The sequence below is a fragment of the Melopsittacus undulatus genome, chromosome 3, assembly GCF_012275295.1.
Source record: "Melopsittacus undulatus isolate bMelUnd1 chromosome 3, bMelUnd1.mat.Z, whole genome shotgun sequence".
Classification (NCBI taxonomy): domain Eukaryota; kingdom Metazoa; phylum Chordata; class Aves; order Psittaciformes; family Psittaculidae; genus Melopsittacus; species Melopsittacus undulatus.
In genome coordinates, this window is record NC_047529.1 from 69,310,283 (window position 1) to 69,333,459 (window position 23,177).

At 36.7% G+C, this 23,177-nt stretch overlaps 1 protein-coding gene across 1 annotated transcript in view; it reads left to right on the forward strand.

Moving 5' to 3' along the window:
• The window catches only part of LAMA2 (laminin subunit alpha 2), a 361,887-nt gene that overhangs the window by 114,501 nt on the left and 224,209 nt on the right, over window positions 1-23,177 (forward strand). Inside the window, exon 4 of the mRNA XM_031054109.2 lies at window positions 2,469-2,711. Coding sequence (XP_030909969.2) covers window positions 2,469-2,711 — 243 coding nt within the window. The remainder of the gene's footprint in view (window positions 1-2,468; window positions 2,712-23,177) is intronic.

The following is a 23,177-nucleotide window of genomic DNA, read 5'->3' on the forward strand; positions in this document are numbered from 1 at the left end:
AAGTGTTTCGTATGGCAGTGGGTTATATATAACTCAGTACTTTTGCAGAGGCCACTACAGGAACCCTAAGAGGCTGAGACAGTAGTAGTATTCTGGATCAGGCATAAAACTGTAAGGCTCTTCGTGTGTATTCTTTTATTCGCGTTAACAAGCTTTTTTCCTTGACATGTTCAGACTGAGCAGAATAATGCTTACCTTCTTATGACCTGCAATATGGCGTTTCCTCTCTGCTGATTTTTTAAATGAAATTCTGGTACAGTTTCATTTAAAAGTATGCTAAAATTAATCAAAGCAAAGGTGTATAATAAATTGCAAACAGTACACTATTCCAGAAGGCAAGAAATGCAGCTTCAAACACATCTTCAGCAGAATGTGCAGGAAAGGTCATTGAATTAGGGTCTACTTTGAGAAGTCACTGCAGAAAGTTTCACTCTGCCACACAGCCTAGTATATCAAAGTAAGAAAACAAAAGACTTCCTGTTGATTATGCCTCTTGGCCTCACAAAGCCAATGCATCGAAGATGTTTGCAGAGCTAAATGGGGTTTTTGGCAGTATTTAACACTGAATCTTATGTGAAGTTTTGCAAAGGAAGCTATATATGAAAAATGTAAGATTATGAATTTATTTTTGGGTGTGTCCTAAAGCACACATTGTCCACAACAGAAGCCCTACTAATGTGTTTAACTTTAGTTGTTATTTATTCAACATGTAGGAGATAGCCTTATTATGAGAACTCATGATAAAACATTTAAATTATTTATTTTTTAAAAAGTGTTTAGAAGTACTCTAGAGTGTAATATCTATTCTGAACATCTGGAGCTGAAAGGGTTTATGTGGTTTGACTAGATCATGCTAATGTAAAAACCAGTTCACATTGTACATTGTATTCTTTATTCATGCGAAAGACAATGTACAAAAAAAACCCTCTTGATAAACTAGTTCCTTAAAATACAGCTGTTGCTCATTACCTCCCTTAGGAAATAGTAAATAATTAAACACTCCAACTATTTGCTGTCATTTCAAAAAGCTTAACTGAAGGGGAACAGTTTGGAGAGCTAGATTAATGCTATGGTTTTCTCTGTTCATTGTAATCAGTATTGATGACACTGATCCTGTATAGTTACAGTTATTTATGACCACAATGGAATATATCTATAAATGAGTTTAAGCAAGGAAATGGCATTTGTGAAACACGGGTCAAGTGATTGTATGTTTCACATTGAAACAATGGAGTGAAACACAGATTCCTCCCTGTCTCTGGAGATTTTATTTTATACTATTGAAGAAAATTAACTTGATAACTTGAGATAATCCTCCATGAATGATAATTGGAGATAAACATTATCTTTGTCTCCATCATCAATCGTACTGTAGTATTCGCAATACTCTACCACTTAACAGAATTTGTGTCTTAAAATAATAGTGGTTTATTAAAAAGAATCTTCTTACTGTTTCTTTCATCAGTTAACGTAGGATTTTCTTTCACCAGTGTTAGTGATAGATAAGTATTAACAATGGATTTTGTGTGGAGTAAGTCTGAATCATTCAGCTTCTTTACAATGACTACCTGCCATAGAAAATTTTAAGTGTTAAATCAACACTGTTCTCTCCATGATACCCTTTGGCATCCTCATGTGCAGACTCACAGCACTACATCTTAAAAATACTAACTTTTTGCATGTTCTTTTTTTCTAATGGAAATAGTTGTTTTCTTTCCTTAGCTTCAGTTCTACCTCTGTAGCACCTAGATGTTACTAGGTTGAAAAAATCAAACCAAAACCAAAACTATGTCATTAACGCTTGCGGCTTGCATTCCAGAAAGCCTGTAAACAGAAATAAACCTTGATAAATCAATCGAATAGGCAGGCAAAATAGACCATAATGAGCATTGATTACATGCTTCCATTCTTTTTATGGTGATATTTCATATGTCTTTGTCCTATGAAACTTATTTATGGCCACAGTGCCGAGTCATGTGATTGAAATAAAGATTTTTCCTCAAATGATTTCAGCATGCTGTGATTACCTTTCAATAGCTAAACCCAGTGTTTTTCTTAACAGTGATAAAGTTGTTACAGTTTGGTAACTCATTGCAGAAAGTGGATGTCTATAAATACACTTACAGAAACAAACCTACTTCTACAAATTGAAAACACTTGAAAACAAATTTTGCAAACATTTGGCAGGAACTGTGGCTTAGCAATTACCTGCTAAGTTATGTGGAATTTGGAGTGCTTTTTAATTCTATTTCCAAAGTCTCTATTGGCAACTAATCTTTTTCAGATAAGTCAGTGGGGAATTTATTTCTGTAGTTAAAGAATGTCAGTGGTATCTGAGGCCACATTGTATTTTGTATTAAAAAAAAATCAAACATTATCATATTTACAGTTAGTTTGGTAGCTATTAAGAAATCAGAATTTTAATTATGTATTTACATATATTTTAACAATTAATCTATTTTTTTCAGATTTTTCAGATTGCATATGTTATTGTGAAAGCAGCTAACTCACCTCGACCTGGGAACTGGATATTAGAGCGTTCACTGGATGGTGTAGACTATCAGCCATGGCAGTATTATGCTATAACAGACAGTGAGTGCCTGACACGTTACAACATTTATCCCCGTCCTGGGACACCATCCTATGTAAAAGATGATGAAGTCATCTGCACTTCTTATTATTCCAAAATCCATCCTCTGGAGAATGGAGAGGTAAGATCAGATGTTATTCCATGCATCATAACCTGGCAATAAAAAACCTCCTTAATTGTCAAGTATCTGCCTTGAGTAGACAGAGTGTTTTGGTATTGTTAAAAATGAGGAGGTAGTCTGTTTGCAGTTTTAACATCCCACCCTACATGGTCCTATATAAATGCATACAAGGTACACTCTAATGAACATATTCTACAGCGCAAACTAAGAGGTAAAAGAGTTATTAGGTAGAAGTAGACACTAGTACTGTCAGACAACTTTAAGTGCTTGAAATATGTTCCTATGTCATTTGGGAACAAAGTTGAGAATACTGGGAAAACAACATGGACAAAGTGAAATAATTAAAAGACTTCTTTTTGAGTCACATTTTTGATCCCCTGTGTGGATATTAAATAGTAATGATTTTACTCAGACTTTATTACATTTAAGAGCCTGTAACTGACCCTTTGCCTGGACATATACCTGTTCTTCCCTCTCCTGTCAGAGACCTCTCCTATTTCATGAGTCCAGGCACATGAATCATGGACTAGTCATTTGTTTTAACTGAGGGTGTAGAAAATATGTGGTGGAGGTGAGAATGAGGATTTGTGGTTGAAAGAACAAGGCAAATGAGCATGAGTTAGCAGTTCATCACTTACAACTGTAGCTGAAAATGCAAATTTTCAGCCACTTAAAATTAAGAGAGGGAAAGCCAAGTGTACCGTATTCCAACAACTTTATATGTTTATTTTTTTTTCTTTTAAAGATTTTTTTTCCAACACTTGCTTTGCACACAACTTGGTAATTCAAGGAAATAACGTAACTTTGTTGTTCGCTAGATCCAAAGTATTTGTTTAGTTACAGATTCTTTAAAGTCTAATGACATTCTGTGAAATTTTAACCTCAATATTTATTCTCCTCTTATTTTCTTCTCCACCTTTTTAAATGATGTATCTCCTTATGAAGAGGTACAAACTTACTCTCTTTTGTTTGACTACATGCAAAGCAACATTCACGGGCAAAATTGTTAATCCAATTGGCTTTGAGTACTGGATTTAGATAGGTATGGTTTGTTCATGTTCACGGGAAATTTCCAATGCCAGCTGCAAAAGTAGAAAAATACAGCTTTCAATTAAAATATCATGCTGCTACACTTTAAAAAGATGTGAGCTTGGATCTAAAGGAGTCTCATATGAGTTATCAGACTTGAAATCAGTTGCACATCTAGGAAAAATTGTCACGAATACTTTGTAGTTGTATCATTTGAATGGGTATTTGTTCTTGTAAAACCTAGCGGAAGCATATAAAATGATATCAGAAGAAATAGTGTAGACATATGCACTATTTTCAAACTGTTTCCAACCGGGTGCTTTTTGAGATGTGAACATGATTTAGCTGTTCTTCACCTGCAAAGAAATTTTATGCAGTTTCTTGGGGAGAACATATCTGCACTGAAAATACAATGCCAAAGTAATTATTCCAATAATTAATTTAGTTTACATTGTTCGATTTCTTTGATTATTTAATTCTCTTGCAGACAGATATTTATTCCAGTAGTTTACTGCCCTCTTGGTTAAGCCAGTGCCTCATTCTGTTCTTCACTGGCTGAGTTAAACAGCAGAGGGCTTTTATTCATCTTGCTGATATTTATCTGTGACTTGGAACAGTGGCTGAAGGCCTGATGAACTGAGTAGAACTTAATCCTGATCTTAAGTGTGCAATTAAAAGTTTTAACTTGGCCTGCTGTGCTGTAATTGGTGTTCTGGTCTGAACCCAGTAAATGATCAGCATCTGATAAACAGTTTCTTTACACAGGAAGAAGGCTTCGAATGGAGGAACACATCTATTCCATGCCACTTGGAAACAGGGAATTGTTAGATACAGGCACTCTATGAGAGGCATATGATTTAATCTTATCTTGCACAGGCAGTTGTTAATCTGAGATTTGTCCCTAATAAAGAGAGAACATCTTGAAATGAAATGCCTAAAGCTTAGCTTTCGTAGTGACTGGAAGAGTATCATTCCACATGAAGTTAATTGGCTTACATTTGTAACAATATTGTTTTCATAATTAAAACAGTAGTTTCATCTGTCTTAGTAGCCATTGACTGCATTATGAAATATGTAGCATTAACACAGAAATAGTCCAGATTATTTATTTTTTCATATTTCATTAAACATGTAACATGAAAAACAGTACAATTCATACCAATACCAGATTTAGTTACAATTACGTTCTAGGTGGTATTTACCTGGCTCCTGGTCTTTTTCAGTGGAATTACATCTGTTCATAATTTGGTTTTGCTCCAGGGTAGGATTTTTGTTCTATGTATCAGATAATACAGATGTTTTGTAAGACTGGCAGAGTTATGAAACTAACATGAAGTACTTTTCCTTTGCTTCAAAACCTATGAGCTATTTAGGCACATCATTCTGGTGTACCCTTAGGAAACCTAATGAAGTGTAGAAAGAGCATAGGTAGTCAAGACAGTTCCAAAGCTGAATTTACATCTACAGTAGCTTCTGAAGTTAAAACTTGTCATCTTAGAAAAAACAGAATATGTTCATTTAATATACATTTTCAATTAACATTTTAGTCAATGACTTGATTATTTAGAGTGTTTCCAGAAATACTAATTCTAAACAAAATACTTTGGGCATGCAATAATATCATAGAATCATAGAATAGTTAGGGTTGGAAAGGACCTTAAGATCATCTATTTCCAATCCCCCCTGCCATGGGCAGGGACACCTCACACTAAACCATATCACCCAAGGCTTCATCCAACCTGGCCTTGAACACCGCCAGGGATGGAGTATTCACAGCTTCCCCGGGTAACCCATTCCAGTGCTTCACCACCCTCACAGTAAAGAACTTCCTTATATCCAAACTTCCCCTGTTTAAGTTTTAACCCATTACCCCTTGTCCTAGCACTACAGTCCCTAGTGAAGAGTCCCTCTCCAGCATCCTTGTAGCCCCCCTTCAGATACTGGAAGGCTGCTATGAGGTCTCCACACAGCCTTCTCTTCTCCAGGCTGAACAGTCCCAACTTTCTCAGCCTGTCTTCATACGGGAGGTGCTCCAGTCCCCTGATCATCCTCGTGGCCCTCCTCTGGACTTGTTCCAACAGTTCCATGTCCTTTTTATGCTGAGGACACCAGAACTGCACACAATACTCAGGTGAGGTTTCACGAGAGCAGAGTAGAGGGGCAGGATCACCTCCTTCAACCTGCTGGTCATGCTTCTTTTGATGCAGCCCAGGACACGGTTGGCTTTCTGGGCTGCAAACACACTGAAGCCGGCTCATGTTCATTTTCTCATCGACCAACACGCCCAAGTCCTTCTCTGCAGGACTGCTCTGAATCTCTTCTCTACCAAACCTGTGCCTGGGATTGCCCCGACCCAGGTGTAGGACCTTGCACTTGGCATGGTTAAACTTCATGAGGTTGGCATCAGCCCACCTCACAAGTGTGTCAAGGTCCCTCTGGATGGCATTCCTTCCCTCCAGTGTATCAGCTGAGCCACACAGCTTGGTGTCATCGGCAAACTTGCTGAGGGTGCACTCAGCACCAGTAATATTCTCTTGGCCAGTTGCAGAATTAAAACCAATGACAACAGGAACAAAAACAGAAAGATGACAAAAGAACCTATAACCCTCATGTGATTTCTCTTCAGGTCAGTGTAACTAGCGCAAGTTTACATCCACTCAGTCTATCTATAGACCAAGAATTATTTCCATTAAAAAATTATCAAATATTTCCATGAAATAATGAAAAATTGCATAATGACGGCTTTTGAATGAACAAAACTGAGAAATTCTCAAATAAGGAAATTTCTTGAAAAGGCTTGAATGAAGAAAGATTGTTAGCATTCCAGTTTGCATGCTAAGATCAGTAGTGCCTGAAAAATATGTAGACAGATGTGTGTCTCTTTGTCTCACACTGGCATAAGTGGACTTTTATCATTGATGTTTCTGAAAGGCCATCAATAAATGTAAATGCTGAAAATTCTCAAAATACTATTTCAAAATGAAAAAGCAAGTTCTGCTGTCTTAGTGTCCCCAAGACAGAAAAGAACTAAAAGATCAGATATATCAGTAAGTTACATTATACCATATATAACACATTATATATATATTTATTATATAATATATACATTATATATTTTTATATATTACATATAACATATAACTTTTACTGAATTGACGATTCCTGCTTTAATGGTATTTTCTTTGGCATTAACTGAGAGAGTTTATAACTGGCAGGATGAGGCTGCTATTTTTGGGTAAAGAAGAATGCCCGTCTTGTGACATTTTCATCTGTACAGCATATCAGAATGGTATTTCTTTATTTCCTCAGATGATCATTAGGTTGAGAACTAAAAATTAGTGAGTTACCATAGTGATTTTTATTTCATTTCCCTGACACAGAAGTCTCTGACGTTTGCATCTAGTTTGTATCTTTTTTATTGAAATCTTTCTTCTGCTAGACTACAGTTTGTGCCACAGCTTCTTTACCTTGATGACTAGGTAGATGTAAGGGTTCAGACATTAACTTTCAGTGTTGTAATTTTGTAATTATTTTTTTATTTTCTTGCAAGATATATAAAGATTTATTTCAGCAAATACTTGGTTGAACTAGCATGTGTAATGTTTGTTTTGATATATGGGAATCTTCTCTCTTGCTTGCAGTTGTTTCAAAGCTGGACACTCTGGATATCAGGTGCATCAGTTGATCACTATAACATGTTAGGACAACATGTATCTTTTCACAGGGGATGATACATTTTACCTGGTCTGTAGTTTAATAGGAAATAAAACAGGATGTTACACTTAGAAAAAGCATTCTTCAAGCATACATAGATTAAGAGTATTTTGTACCAGCTAGGAGAAAAAAAAATAGATAAAAATTAATTATTTCTTTAATATAATATAATTCTCTGTGCTAGCAGATATTGAAAGTCAAATCCAGTTAAGACAGTGGGAGAAAGATTTAATTAATCTGATAAGAAAGCACTTGCTTTTTCTAAGAAGTCAAGAATAATAAAAATTCATATTCTGGGAAACCTTGAGTTTCTCTACAACAAGGCTTTCTGAAAATATAAAAACCAAGAGGAAAGGTGTGTGCTTGATTCCCACCTTATTAAATCTTAATTGGAATAACCATTTGACTCCCTGGTCCATATTAGTGTCATCATAGAGGAATCTGACAGAAAGTTGTTTTTCAAAAATTGCATTTCTTTGTGTTGTGCAGAAGGTATGTCATACCTTACATTTCTGTATGAATATCATTAATGTGATTCTACTGCATGAATTATGCCAGGTATTAAAATGAACTTCTGCGTGCCTTCTCAGTTTCTTCTGAGAGCATATAGCCTCATGTAGTATTTGTGCACACCTTTATGAGTGTTAAGACATGAAGCCTTAACCTTTTTCTATCTTAAGAATTCAGCCCAGAGAAAGGAGTCATGGCTTTATAATGGGAGGGGTAGTACTGAGTGATCATTTTAGCAGATTTCCCAAGGGGGAATTTCAAACATTGATTCCTCAGCAAGAGAGGATGTTAGGCAGTAGATTCAACTGCTGTGGCCTCACCTGGAATAGTGTGCAGTTCTGGGCCCCAAAATTTAAGGAGGATGTGAAGGTCTTTGAATGCATCCAGAGAAGGGCTACAAAGCTAGTGAAAGGGCTGGAAGAGATGTCCTATAAGAAGTAGCTAACGTCTCTGGGCTTGTCTAGTTTGAGAGGACATGGAGGGGGAGGTGTTGACCTCTTCTTCCTGGGATCCAGTGATAGGATATGTGGGAATGGTTCAAACCTGCACCAAGGGAGGTTTTGACTCGACATTAGGAAGCATTTCTTTACAGAGAGGGTCGAACACTGGAACAAGCTTCCTAGAGAGATGGTCAGTGCCCCAAGACTGTCTGTATTTAGGAGTCATTTGGACAATATCTTTAATAATATACTTTATCTTTTGACTGGCCCTGAATTGGTCAGGCAGTTGCACCAGATGATTGCTGTAGGTACCCTTCAACTGAAATAGTCTATTCTACTCTATGCTGCTCTATGCAGCTTCTTTTTTTCTTCTTTTTTTTTTTTTAAGTTTTTAAACCATATCTACAATTAAGTGAAAAGTACTTTTCCACAAATGAGTTTTTCTGTCACTGTTACTGTAGTGGTGAGAATGATGCTGCAATGAAGATGATGCCTCAGTGCTGTTCCTTCAAATGCTTACTCCTCTTGTGATGGTAGCAATGTGTTTCTGTGGTAATAAAGGCTAGTCTCTTTGTGCATATTAGCCTTTATTTACTTCATTCAAGTGGAAGTTTAAAGTGTGTAGTAAAGAAACAAATTCATTGACAGTAATGTTTTGCTATTCTGTCCACTTGCCATGCCACTTGAATGCTAGTACTATGTCCCTTTTTAATCATGTCTCTGCTGCATGTCTCAGCTCACTTTGGATCTCCCCACCTCCCACTTCAGCTCTTTGCTGAAATAGCCTCTAACCAAAGATGCCAGGAGCATTGAACTCTGCTACTTCCCAATGTGTTCTTGATAGTTTTCTCCTCTTTGTACCATAGTACTTGTCCTGTTCACTGTAGTCTCTTTGGTTCACAGAGAAGGAAGAGAAGAAAATGAGACTGAAAAATAGACTCTTAAGTTCATTTTCCCCACTGCCAGATTAAACCCTTTTTCAGTGGGAGTCTGAGACTGTCTATGCTAAGACGACAGAGGGTCAGAATTTTGGAAGTACTCAAAATTGAAACATATTTCTTTGAAGACTGATGGCTTTTTCCCTAATAATAAACTACACAGGTGCTACTGTGTTTTATAGGAGTAAGGAGTTTATGGACTGCAATATTGACACAACAGGTATAATTGATACAATTCCTATTTGTAGATTGATCCTTTCTGTTTCTAATTAATTGGAATTATAGGAGTTTTTTTTTTGTGTTGTAAGTCTGCTTTTTTACCTTGGCATGTCTTCTGTCCCTGAGCAGAAACACGTTGTAATTTCTACCATATCTGGAAAAAAAGAAAAGCTGATTAATTGTGTGAATCATAATACTTAATAATAGTTACAATATATTAAGTACATACTATACAGAGTAGTCTTTCAGTTTGTAGTTTCAAACTGATCAGATAATTTAACTTCTTTCTTTAGCATCCATCATTTATTGATCACGTTTACTGAAAAGAGATGAATATTACAGATATTTATATGGATCTATGATAGTTTTTCCAAATCATAAAAGAAGGACTCATGCCTGTAAATGTAGTTTATAACTCAACATACTCTTGGTGTTGTAAAGAGAAATGGCACACCTAAGTCTTGGTATTCACTTATACTGACCAAAACCTGTCTTCTTGTTGGGTCTGGTAGCTGATTTTTGGAAAGCAAAACACGAACACTGGGTACTTGGTGAGTTTTTTTCTCTTCTGCTTGATTAAGGGAAACTGTAGATCCCCAGCAGTTGATTGTTTTGGGGGTGGGGGAACTGATACTTGAAGAACTTACCCACTTAACTGAGAGACTTCATAGAAAATTTTGCTTTAATGAAATACTACTTGTAAGCACTTTCCACTAAGAGGTAAAACTACAAACACTTATTTACTTTAGCTATCTATTGCATTTTGTCTGTGTTTTTTGTTCTAAGAAAATTCTAACACAACTTTCTAAGGGATTTTTGTGGGTTTTTTGGATTTTTTGGTGGGGTTTTTGTTTTGGTTTTTTTTTGGTTGGGTATTTTTTTCAGGTTCTTGTTAACAGTCATGGATAATTACTGGGAGAAGATAGCTTAATTCTTGTTTTTAATGAGTTTGGTGGCCAGAGGCATAGAAGGTCTTACAGATCTGGTCAGGATGATAAGCAGCTGAAAAATGCAGAGGTGAAAGAGGAAAAAGCAGCAAATGTTATAAAGTAATTTAAAACCAGGTGTGGGGGCAAATATAGTAAGGTCCGAGTTTAAGATGAACCAGTCTTTAATGCTTAAATAAGAAAAGTCTGTATTACCAAAAAATGAGTATTGTTTTCAAAGGTAAAATTTGTTGAAATACAGGTGGGCTATTGTGGAGAAGTAATTTTGATGAATCTCACTGAATCAGGGACATACGAATAGGTCAGCCCAAGGCCAAATTTCATATCAGTGCAAAGGAATTTTATGTAAAAGAAAATCAAAATCAAACAGCATAGTTTGTCTGGAGTTTTCAGTCACAGAAAATCAGTAGAAGGAAAGTTAGTCAGTGAGACACTGTAATACCAATGGACAAATGCTTTGATTAAGGTCTAGACTATAGAACACATGGATGAAGAAAGCATAGAGACAAGTTGGGTAAGTAGACTAATTGTATCAGCAAACAGTACTGTGGCTGACAAAATTGGTATTTCATGCCTAAGTAAGAGTAGAAAAAGTTAGGCCTGCAGTACTACTTAATGAAGACTGTGAAGGCAATACTAAACATCACAGTGAAAAAGTAAGCTGTGGGTAGCTTCCCACAGTCTTTGTAACTGTCATGATGAAGTAGAATCTGTTTTTTAAGCATCCTTAAATGTTCTTCAAAGAGCAGTCTAATTGGAGAACTTAGAATAAGGGAAGCAACTTAAAATGTTGTGAGAAGAGTGCAAGACAGGTTAGTTCAGAATACTGTTATTTAAAGATTGTTCTGTGAAGTGACAATAATATTCTCACTGTTTGATGTGCTTGTAAGAAAATCTGGTAAGACAGTCAAAAACTAAAGTGATCTATAAAGGAGGAAATACATTTTTTTCTTCTAAATCTGTAGAGGCTTTTGCATGCTAGTTATAAAAAATAATAAATCTTAGAGTATCTAAAAAGGTAGCATTAGAAACTGAAAGATATCTTATAAAAACATCTTGTTCCATGAAGGAACTTTGTAAATTAACACAAGGCAAAACAAAGAACAAGAACCAAAACACTGACCTTCCATACCAAGAAAGTGACTGTACTGAAGGCCTTAAAAACAATGAGAAGTTTTTTCAAATGCTTCAGAATAATAAAGCTGATAAGCAATTGAGATGTAGTAGGAGTTCCAAGGACAGTAAATCCATAGCAGGTGAATTCTGTGGCTTGAGCTCCTTACAGAGGGACATAAAGATGTAGTAGCCACAGTTGGAGGAACTTCTGAAGGCAGAAGAATTCTAAAAGAACAGTTTAAAAACCCTGGCAAACTTGCTTCCTAGCTTTTATTGCTGAGCACAATGTAATATGGTAAGGAATAACCCTTTGGTCAGCTGGGCTCAGCTGTCCTGGCTGTGTCCTCTCTTAACCCCTACCCACTATGGGGTAGGCAGTGTGAGAAGCAGAAAAGACTTGACTGTGCAAGCATTGTTCAGCAATAGCTGAAACATCCCTGTGTTATCAAGACAGTTTTCAACACAGATCCAAAACACAGCCCCACACAAGATACTGTGAAGAAAATTAACTCTATCTCAGCCAAAGCCAGTACACTAGTTTGTCATATTAGTTTATATCATATATCATAAATGAAATCTGAAAACCACAAACAGTTGAGAATTTGACAAACCTCTGCCAAGTTTAGTTTTTGTAGCCAAAGTAGAGTACTACTATTTTTGTAACAATTAATGATAGGAACAAAACCCAGAAAGTTGTTTTTGTGCTCATAATTCTTTAATCTCCTGTGTTTTATAGAAGATAATATGATTGCATTTGTGGCCTGTTCATTCTGTACTACTTAGAAATGATTTTTTTTCTAAGTTTTCTTATATTGGCCCCTGTAAAATATCCCCACGTCCAAAAAGATCAGATTCAGAATGGGATAGGGATAGGTTCAGAATGGGATATTTTCTTGTATTCTATAGTTGAATGTCCTATTTAGTCTTTCTTTTTAAACCATTATAAATGGTTTTAAAACCAGTGAATGCTTACCATTCAGAGGGATCCCATCTGGCTTAGAAAAGCATTCATCGGTGTGTGTTCCAAATGATGTGACAAAGGTTTTACTAGGACTCCAGCACCGTACACTGACTGTAGTGGGCTTTTCCACATATGGGTCTATTTCAATGCAAAAAAAAAACCAAAACAACAAAAGTTTTGTTGCAATTTTCCCAGTTCAAAACTCATCAGAGTTGTAGTTCAAAACAAGAATGAAGCAGTAATGCAAAGCATATTACTGCAGTTTATGTAATGATAACATTCAGGAGCAGATGTATTTGTTTAATGTTTAAACAGCTTGAATCCTCATGTTCTCTCTTACATCAGCAGTTGCATTTGCCAGCCCTTTGCAAGTGCTTACAGCTGGACAAGTTCCTGTGGATTTTCTTCCTAGTGGTCACCTTACTGTTCTGACAGTAATATTTCTGTAATTCCACCATGCACTCCACAGTGCACCTCATTCAGGAAGAAATCTACCGGAAAGTACCATGAGTTTTTAGGACAATCATATAATGAAAAAGAGATAAGATAACATATAGAAAGAGGGTGGTTGTGGTGTTGTTTAAATATTGTTTGGTTTGGCATAGTTAGAAATCCTTTAGTTGTATGTGGGGATCAGAATGCTTTCTATTACAATCTGCAAGAAAACATAACTTTCCTGTAATAGTCAATCATCTGGAATCACTTGTCTCGTTCATGATCATCGTCCAAAAAGAAGCATACTACTTTCAAAAGTAGTAAAGAAAAAAATATCAACTTAAGGTAATGTGCCATCTCACTTCAGCACTCTTTTAAAAAATAGCATAATTTAGATTTTTATGTTGTACCTTTTGAGTACTTGTGAAGAATGGGTTTGACAGACCACTGTATTTCATCCTTTTGGCAGATAGGCAGTAATGTTTTAACTCAGTAATGCCACTTTGCTTGATCAGAACCAAGAGTAACATAATTTTGAGAATTGTTTTGCAGCTAGATTTGCCATTGGCATCAGCCGTTGAGTTCCTGAGGCTTCATTTCATATTCTAATCTGCTTACTTAAGGGCTACTAGGTTGCACAGCAGCTCTATGACACTGACAAAATCTAAACCAGTGGTCATAGAAGTTTTCAGACATCAGAGATCAGATCACTGTTGTGTGTGATGAAATTTAAGACAGACATCATTTCATGATTTAAAATCAAAAGTCACCTGTGGCATTGTGTTCAAATCTATAGCACATTGCCAGGCTGCCTGCTTGTAGATAGCTTAAAGATACTGGTTCAGTGTGTTTCATCTTTGAGAATATTCCTGTAAAAGCCAAGCCTTTTTCTCCAGCTTTTTAGTTATTAATCACAAAATACCTGTATTAAGAGATGAAGTCTCACTTGCAAGTACACTTTGAAAAGTTAGTAGAACACAATCTGTGTTAAAGTACAGTAAGTACAGTGTTCCAGGCCTCTCATCTTGCCTGAATCCCTTATGGGCTGAGGTATGCATAACTGGCATGGTGTAGTGTTTCCACTTAGTTAAGAGAGTAAGAAAAAGACAATAAAAACTTAAAATGACAAATATACTTTCAAGGTAATAAAATTCCTTATTATTCTGTGATTTGTTAATAATCATTGCTCTGACAATGACTGGTCTGTTTAAAAGTATGCAAGATGATGTCTTTGGCAAATTGTTTCTTGTCCAAAAATGACAAGCATGAGAATTACAGGAACCATAGAAAAGCAGTGGCTAGAATAAGCAATTTCAGTTTCTAAGTGAAATTGGAAAGAAGAAAATGACAAAAGCAAGTTAATCAGAACTGAAGAGATGAAGCTTTATTTGGCTTAATCTGTAGGGTATAGTTGTCAATGACACAATAGTATTTGCTAAACAGTTCGTTAAGCTGACATTTGCCTGTATTCTTAGGGGGAATGAGTTAGTTGAGATAGAGTTTGACATGCCTAGCCCTTGACATTTTAATGCAAGTTTAAGCACTGCATTTCAAGCAGCTCTTGTACTCATTAGCAAGGCACAGAAGAGAGTTGTGCTTTCACTTACTAAATGATTAATTTATTAAGATAGTGAGATATTTATTAGAAATACAGCAAAGCTTGCCAAGTGCGTATTTCTTATATACAGTTGTCATAAATATGCATTTATGATGAAAAATTGGACGCTGGGTTCTGGCATATGCTTCCAACTACTGTTCTAGTTTTGAAACCAACTTGAAGAAAATTCACGGAACTTTTGTCTTTAGGGATTAAATATAAGATGCCAAGAGATTAATTAATCAACAGTAATTTTACATCTTCTGCAAATGAGCTATTTGCCACAGATAATTGAAGCTGTTATTGGGTAGGAGAATTATGAGAGCTACTGAATCACCTGTGGAAAAATTGATGTTCAGTACTGTCCATCTTCATATTGATGTGCTTCCATAACTTGAGAATGTAAATCATGTTAAGCCTGACATATCTATCGTCTCCACTGCTATCAGGTAGCAAGTCTTTCTGTGTGAGTCAGAAGTTTTTCTCTCCTTTATCCTACTATCAGAGATTAAATTTTAGTCAAAAATTGACCTTTCTTGACAATATTTTTGTTCAGTCTACTTTGTTACATAGAGCATCAAGTTTGAAGCCCAAAGTCTTGATCTGATGTCTGAAATAAACTGAGTACTTGAGCAAACTGAGTTCTTTACTACTACTAGCCAAAAATTATTGGAAAGTGATGTTCCTCCTCCATCCTTGTGACAAATTGCACTAAGTAGCTTTCATTTTTTATGAAAGAATGAAGTTTTCCGGTTTAACCTAACATTCAGTATATAGATATGCATCAGTGAAAAGTGTAGTGGTTAGCGATGCTGTTCTCCTGAAAGTGAACATAAACCCTCTGTGCTACATAGGCAAACAGCTGGGGTTTTTTTGTATCCTAAAAACAGCTTGAGATTGACTGCACTCAAATTGCTTGGCAGAGTAGCTAACTTCAAATACCAGAGCTCCAAATAGAAAAATACACCACTTGGATTCATACACGGATATGTTAAATTTGAATGAGAGTATGGAGCATACTTAAAATTCTTCACAAATTTGTTGAAGTAGCTAATTTTAAGTAACTCAGCAGTTCATAATATACTGCCATGGAAAGCAACATCATTTTTACTGTTGCATTAAGTAAAAGCCAGAGGCTCCTGTGCTTAACAGTGATGGTGAGGCACATCCTGGGCACGGTCCAGCGCCTCCAAGTGGAGCGACTACCCCAGTACAGCAGAGCCCTCAACTCAGGCTTAGCTCCAGAGGGAGGATGCAGCTTTTCACCTCCGAGGCTACCGTAACTGTCTGGGACCTTGCCGAGGTTAAGGCAGAAAGAGTGTCCTTGCCTGCAGAATGTTTGCTGTGGTTTGTGATTTGTGTCACCAAGAACTGCAGGAGGATGTCAGCAGACTGTGCAGCATCAGAGATTAAAGGAAAGAGATTAACTAACTTTTCTCTGGGACTCTGCAGCCTGAGCCTCAACTGTATGAAAACAGAGGCAGGCAGAGTCTGCGCCTGTTGGTTCAGAAATGGAGACTCCCATAATGGTGAAGACTGCAAACTTCACCTTCTCTGCAGATTGGCAGCTACATTATGGTTCAGTGCTTGGTAGCAGAAAATGGGCTAGGAGCTCTGTTCAATGAGATGTGAACCAGCAGTGCCTAAATTATCTAGGAGCACTGGGAGGAAACAACAAGTGTCAAAAGTGTTGTACACCAAGTTGAACATAAACCAGCAACGTACCCTTGCAGCAAAGAAAGCCAATATCTTGGGCTGCATATAAAGTGCTATAAGAGATCTCTGAAATAAAATTCAGCACCTAAATCGGAACAGCAGAGGTTTAATGTTATATTGACAACTGCCCAAACAGAAGTATGGCAGTGAGTGTGTCTTGGCAGAGGAAAACTAAGACTATAATACCAGCTTTCCACTCTCCTTTGGCAGACTATGTAAGTGTCAGCATAGAATGTAGTCCAAAAGAGTATTTCTTAAAACACCTGAATGTCCTTCATGCAGCTAATAAAGGAACCCACAATTTAGTCCAAAACAGTGCACAGATCATGCTCAAGATTATTAACTGTTGAACATTTGTTATGTAAAGAAAACCAGAAAATATTCAAATGCAACATCATAGAAAATAAAATCCAGTTAAAATTAGGAAAGATGGTTAAACAGCTAAAAAAAAAAATAATCAGGACATCCTAGAGTTCATTTAAAGGTAGAATTACATGAACATGCATGCTATGTTGAAGAATGTTTCCAAAATTCTACATATTTAAACCATAAACTAAGGAAAGATAATAAATATTAAAAGTAAACTAGCATCTATTATAAATGAGAGTCACGTCTTTTCCTTCAAATGAAGAAAAGAGATAGGAAAATAAGCTCCAGCAAATGAAATGTTAAACCACAATAAAGATGTGAAAGAGGTTCTCAGTGACTGAGTTGAAATAAACCTCTTTTCAAAAACATCAGAGTGAAGAAGTCTGCCAGAGAATTGGTGGGCTGCGAGATGATCAAAGAGCATTCAGGAAAGATAAGGTCATTGCTGAAAAACTAGATTAATGATTTGGATCAGGTTTTGCTATAAAGTCTGTCAGGAGGGTTTCTGCACTGGAAGCATTATTTACAGGGGAGGCGTTGGAGAAGCAGTTGCAAACTGGGTTGTTAACTGAGGAGGCGCAGAAATAATTGATACATTGGATAGTTAAAAGGAACTCAAGGTCAGAATGGGTGGATTACAACAGTTATTACTTTACCCCTCACTTACAAATAATCTCAGTAACTGGGGAGTGTGGGGTGTCAAATAAAACATCAGGTTTTTAGAAACAGTTCTTAGGTATGCAAGGAAACTACAGATCTGCAAGCCTGGTACCTGTGCCAAGCTAATTAGCACAGTAATGAAGAACAGTCCTTGTAGAAAGATAATTTTATTTGTTTCAATTTAAGAACTAGGAAGTATTAAGTGAATTTAGTAAGAGGCAAGTTTAAAACAAGCAAAAGAAGGATCTTTTCCCCTACAACATGTAAATGAGGTGAGAAAATCCTTATTACATGGTGGGTGTAAATTTTATGACTTGAATTTAACATGAGACTGAGTAAGTTCATTGGAATGCTTTGAGGCTTACCAAATATATAGAAACTATGCTGAGAAAGTATTAGGGATGCTTGCCTTAGTGTTAGAATACTGTTTTGGCTACTGTATAAGGTAGACTACCACACTAGATAGGTCTTTTGTTTCTCACACCATCCAGGTATTCTCATGTACTGAGATGTCCTTTGAATATCTTTAGTAGTGTCTATGTTCCTCAAGATACTTGTGGGAAATCTGTAAAATCAGAAAACTCTGTAATAGCAGCATTTGTTGGTAATGCAAAATTTAAGATAATTTGTTCTGTTAGCAGCTTATGATACTAAATGAAAAACACTATATGAAAAATGATGTTACAAAAAGCAAAGTAATACATGTAAGAAAAAATGAATTATGCATGAATGCAGATGAGCTGGTGTTGGAATAAATTCTCTCCGGAGTAGAGAACTTGTAGCATTCTCAAAAGGTCTCTGAAGAAAGTTGATTTAACATCATACTGAAGTTCAAAAATGAAAAGATACTGAGTACTTACAATTTCCTTGAAAAACTAGAACACTGTCACTGAAATAATTTGTGATCTGAGTTACATGTTTAAAAGGAAAAAAACAACAACAAAAAAAAAAAAAACAAAAGCCCAAAAAACAAAGCCTAAGAAAACAACCATCAACCCCACCAGAACTAGTTATTTTTGTTGGGTTTTTTAAAGAAACAAATTTCTTCCCATTGGGACAAGTATCTACAGTTATGAAAAACATAATGGTGGAAAAAGAGTGTAGACTAATAATAGAGAAAAGGGCAATTGGTAGACATTTAACACTATGACTCAGTTTCTCTCTAACTCAGGAAGCATTTAGACTCTTCAGTCGGAGGAAGTGATGATTTGCCTAATAACTGCTAGAAGTTTTCATTCCAAACCACATTCAGAAGATAGATAACTTGGTAACTAAACTAACTTTAACATATACTGTTGGGTCCAATCCTGTTTAACATTTTTATTCATAGTGTGGATAATGAGTCAGAGTGTACCTTCAGCAAGTTTGCTTTTGACACCAAACTAGGAGGGGTTGCTGGTGATGTCAAAGGGTCGTGCTGCCATACAGAGGGGTGTCTAACAGATTGGAGAAATGGGCTGATAGGAACCTCACAAAGTTCAGCAAGGAGAAGTGCAAAATCCCACACCTGGGTAGGACCACCAGTGCAGCAGCATGTACTGGGAGCCATCCAGCTGAAAAAGGATTCAGGGGCCCTGGTGGGCACCAAGTTGAACATGAGCTAGCAACATGTTCCTGTGGCAAAGGTTAATGGTACCCTTAGACAAATTCTTGCCAACAGGTCAAAGGAGGGGATCCTTCCCCTCTATTCAGTCCAGTGAAGGTGATGAAGGGACTGGATATCTCTTCTATGATGAAAGAGTAAGAAAGCAGAGACTGATCAGCCTGGAGAAGAGAAGGCTCAGGGGGATCTCACCAATGTGTATAAATACCTCAAAGGAGGGTGCAAAGAGGGTGGAGCCAAGCTTCTTTCAGTGATGCCCAGTGACAGGACAGGAGACAGTGGACACAAATTGAAACATAGGTGGTTCTATATGACTATCAGGAAACATTTTTTTTACTGTGGGGGTGGTAGAGCACTGACGCAGGTTGCCCACAGAAGTTGTCTCCATCGCTGGAGATATGCAAAAGCTGTCTGTATGTGGTCATGCAGAGTTGGATCAGATGACTTCCAACCTCAACGATTCCGTGATATAATCTTTTTGAACACAAAGTAATGCAGTTACTGAAAAATTTCATCATACCCTTTTGCTTGAGTAGTTCTGACTATTGAACTGGTTGAGAAATCAGATACTATTCAAAATGATTTTACAAAATGTGAATTTGGCTTTCATTGTATTAACTTTTAAATGTTTTGTAAGGGAATGCTCATTTTCACCAGAGATCGCATTTATTGGAATATAATCCTGGGAATATTTCTTTTTAAGGAAAAAAAATTCTGGGGTTGATATCTACATTTAGAATCCAAAATGGAGATTACCTCACTCTTGGAATTAGTAAATGGAACCTGAACAAAATTTGAAGTTATTCCCTTATGGGGACTTGGATTATCCAAACTGTAGCAACCCAGTGTGTGGATTAAAGTATTAATATTTTCCTGGTAGGCTCAGCTTTGGATTTTAGCTCTGCTTTAGAACTCTGCTGTGACTCATTCTGCAATATGTGTACACCTAGTACGGGACATCAGTGCCTTTGTTGCCCGTGTGAAGCTGGGGCTAGTCTTTGCAGGACTCAGAGCTACGGGACATCAGTGCCTTTGTTGCCCGTGTGAAGCTGGGGCTAGTCTTTGCAGGACTCAGAGCTATACATGAAGTACTATGATGATCTTGGATGGCATATAGTGGCGGGATATTGAGGTCTGTGTTCACTGAAACAGTTTTCAGATCTTATTCAAAAATAGTTGGAAGGTAGGGACCATGTTAATGTCTTGACTGAAAATGTGCTATTACACAAAGTATCTCACAAATAGAGTCATAGAATCATAGAATTGTTAGGGTTGGAAAGGTGCTAGACTCTGAAGAGAAATGAAAAGATAATGTATGCTCTGGAAAAACACAGTGATGTTTCATTGTGAGAGTCATACTGAAAATATTGTGAGTCTGATTTCTACTTAAACTTCCTAAAAAAAATAAAGTTATTTAAAATTCTTATTGTTTATTCCTGATTAATGACAGATGTTCTGAAAGTACTCTTTGTTTCTTCCTTATTGTCTTTTCAAGGAGTAAGAACAACTCAGTTGGACATTTTTCAAGTTGTCTCTAAATGTTTCTAGGGAGAAATTAATGATTTAATCACAAATGTTGGGAGGAGGAGAAATAATTTAGAGTAATTAATTTTGTCTATGTAAAATTTTCCTTTCAGATTCATTTTGATAAAAATACCCAGTTTTAATTTTCTAATCTCAGTATCATTTTGGTGTACATGTTTGAACAGGTGCCACATTTCATGCAGGACATAGCTGCATTTCAGTAATTCTTAGAAATTATTTGTTTATTGTTTGAAAATGAAATCATGAAGCATTTAAACACAAGCATGAAAGACAATATAAATGGAAGCCATCATCTCTACTAGTTTAGCCTTGACAAATAGATGTGCTGCTAGCAGATAGATCCATGAAATCTTTTTAAAAGGGTGTGTATGCTGGAAAGGATACCTCTTGGTTTATTTTCTTAATCTACATTCTAATTCTGTAAAACTACCACTCACAGGTGTCTTAAGACTCAGTTTCTTCTTTAAAAAAAAAAGTAAATCAAAAGGTATGACTTGTATTTGTCAGCTGTGTCATTTGGGGTCAAGCTGTATCTGTTATTCATACTTTTAACTTTCTCTGGGCTCTTGCTTATTCTGATACGTGGTCTTTTACCTACATCTCTCTCCCCACAACCTGTAAAACTTGATTTTTCATCTTTTTGAGAAGGTAGTCAAACTGCCATGCTGCTTATAGCTGCTGTTTCAGGGTGAGTTAGGGGATATTTTGAGCACTACTTGAGACATATTTCTGCTTTATCTTCAGAATATCACAGTGCAGTCTTTAGTATTCTACCACTTTAAGCCATAACCCATTTATGATTGATTCCCATAAGAAAGAGATCTCCTGGATACTATTTAAAGGGAGGAGGTGAGAATGTGAAAAAAACACTCAAATGTATTTCCTTGCTCATGGGTAGATATTGTGCAAAAAAGTCTTTAAGCTTTAAGTCTTTAAGTTCTTATTAAAATCTGGGTTTGTTTAGAAAGGTCTATCAGTTTCCACTGGACCTATTGCCACCATCTCCAGGCTTCTTTTGAAGTTTGCTGTCCACACATGTTCTCTTTTATTTTTCACCAAGGACTTGCTTTCTTTGGTCATGTGTTTTTGTCCTGGTTGTAGACAGACATTTCTCATTCACCATCTCCTCCTACCTTCCTCTGGTACTTTTATAATAATCTTTTGTTTGGACCCTGTCTTTTTCATAGCATTTTACTCTGTTTGTTTCCAGCCAACTGTCTCTTTTAATTTAATTACTTGTAGTCAGGAGCAAAACTGGGTCAGAGCTCGAAGTGTGAGTGTTGTTATGATCTCAGGGTGAGGTAGCAATATCACTTATCCCTGGAGATAACATGGCAGAATCCAAGAGGCACCGATTCATACTTAGGCAAGATTTGTCTGATAGTTCCTCCAGGAAGAGTGGCTCCCAGTAATTTTCTGTACCTCTGGATACAGTAGATCAGGATGCTGGATGTGATGGGATTTAGGGTATCCCTGTGGGTAGTTAAAATAAGTAAGTTAATACTTGCACATAGCCAGTGCAAGAGCACAGTTGTTCACTAAGCCTTCTATCCAGAGCCTGTAGGAAGAGCTACTGCTTTGTTGGGAACAGTAGATTTGTTCTCCTTGGTATGCAGCAGCCACTGCTGAGTGAGTGCCAGCTGACATCTGAGTGCAGCTGTTTGCCTAAAACAGCCTAGAATATGATCACGTTGAATGACAGAAAATGGCTGTGTGGCCTGACCTTTCACTCAGAGCACCGAGGGAAGGTGCACAACATGCTCATTGCAAAGAATAAATATTTCACTTATTTGTTCTGATGTTCTGCACATCTGAACATTCTTTCAGTATACCAGCCTGTAATAAAAATGGCTCAATTAAAACTTAACACTTCAGAATACAGGAAGATTAATGGTTTCTTTCCTCCCTCCTTCTAGGTGCTCATTGACAATGTTTTGCTATACCTGACATTCTTTTTGTAGGCCTTTTCCAAGAACAATTTTGTGACAGACCATCTGTTATATTTTGTGGATTCACAGCTAGTGTAGGCCATGATCAGCTAAAAAGACAGGAAGGGAAGACAAATTGCTTATTTTTGCTACATTGTTCTTGATGATGCAGTTGGGATCAGAGAGACTATGTGAAAAAGCCACAGAACACACTTACCTAGAAGATTTCTAGACTGTAGGATAGGACAGAAAGAGAAAGAGGAGCAATTATTATGGAAACCATAGTGTAAGCAGAGATTGGTAGCATCATTGGAAAAGCAAATGCTGAACAGATTTCTCAGAAGTGATAAAGATTTTCTTTAAGGACCAGATGAAGATAGTTGCAACCCAGGAAATGCCTTCTGACTCACTGAGAACACAATTAAAAAGGAATGGTGTACTGTGTAAAGAGACAATGGAAAAGGAAGATGCTTATGAATGCTTATTTTGTCTCAACTAGCTGTAGTTTTCAGTATTTTAAAAGTTACCTTATCCTGGCTTCAGAAAACACCTAGTTCAAAAGTCTTTTGATTGTGATTGCTCTAAGAGATCCTCCAAACTGACCCCTGTTGAATTCTGAGTCCTATTCCAAGTATCCATTCCTTTAATTCAGTTTTTTTAATCCTTTGGTTATCTGATAACTTGGAAATACCTATTTTAGACTAGAAGAGGAAAAATTAGTTCCCTGCAGCATGGACAC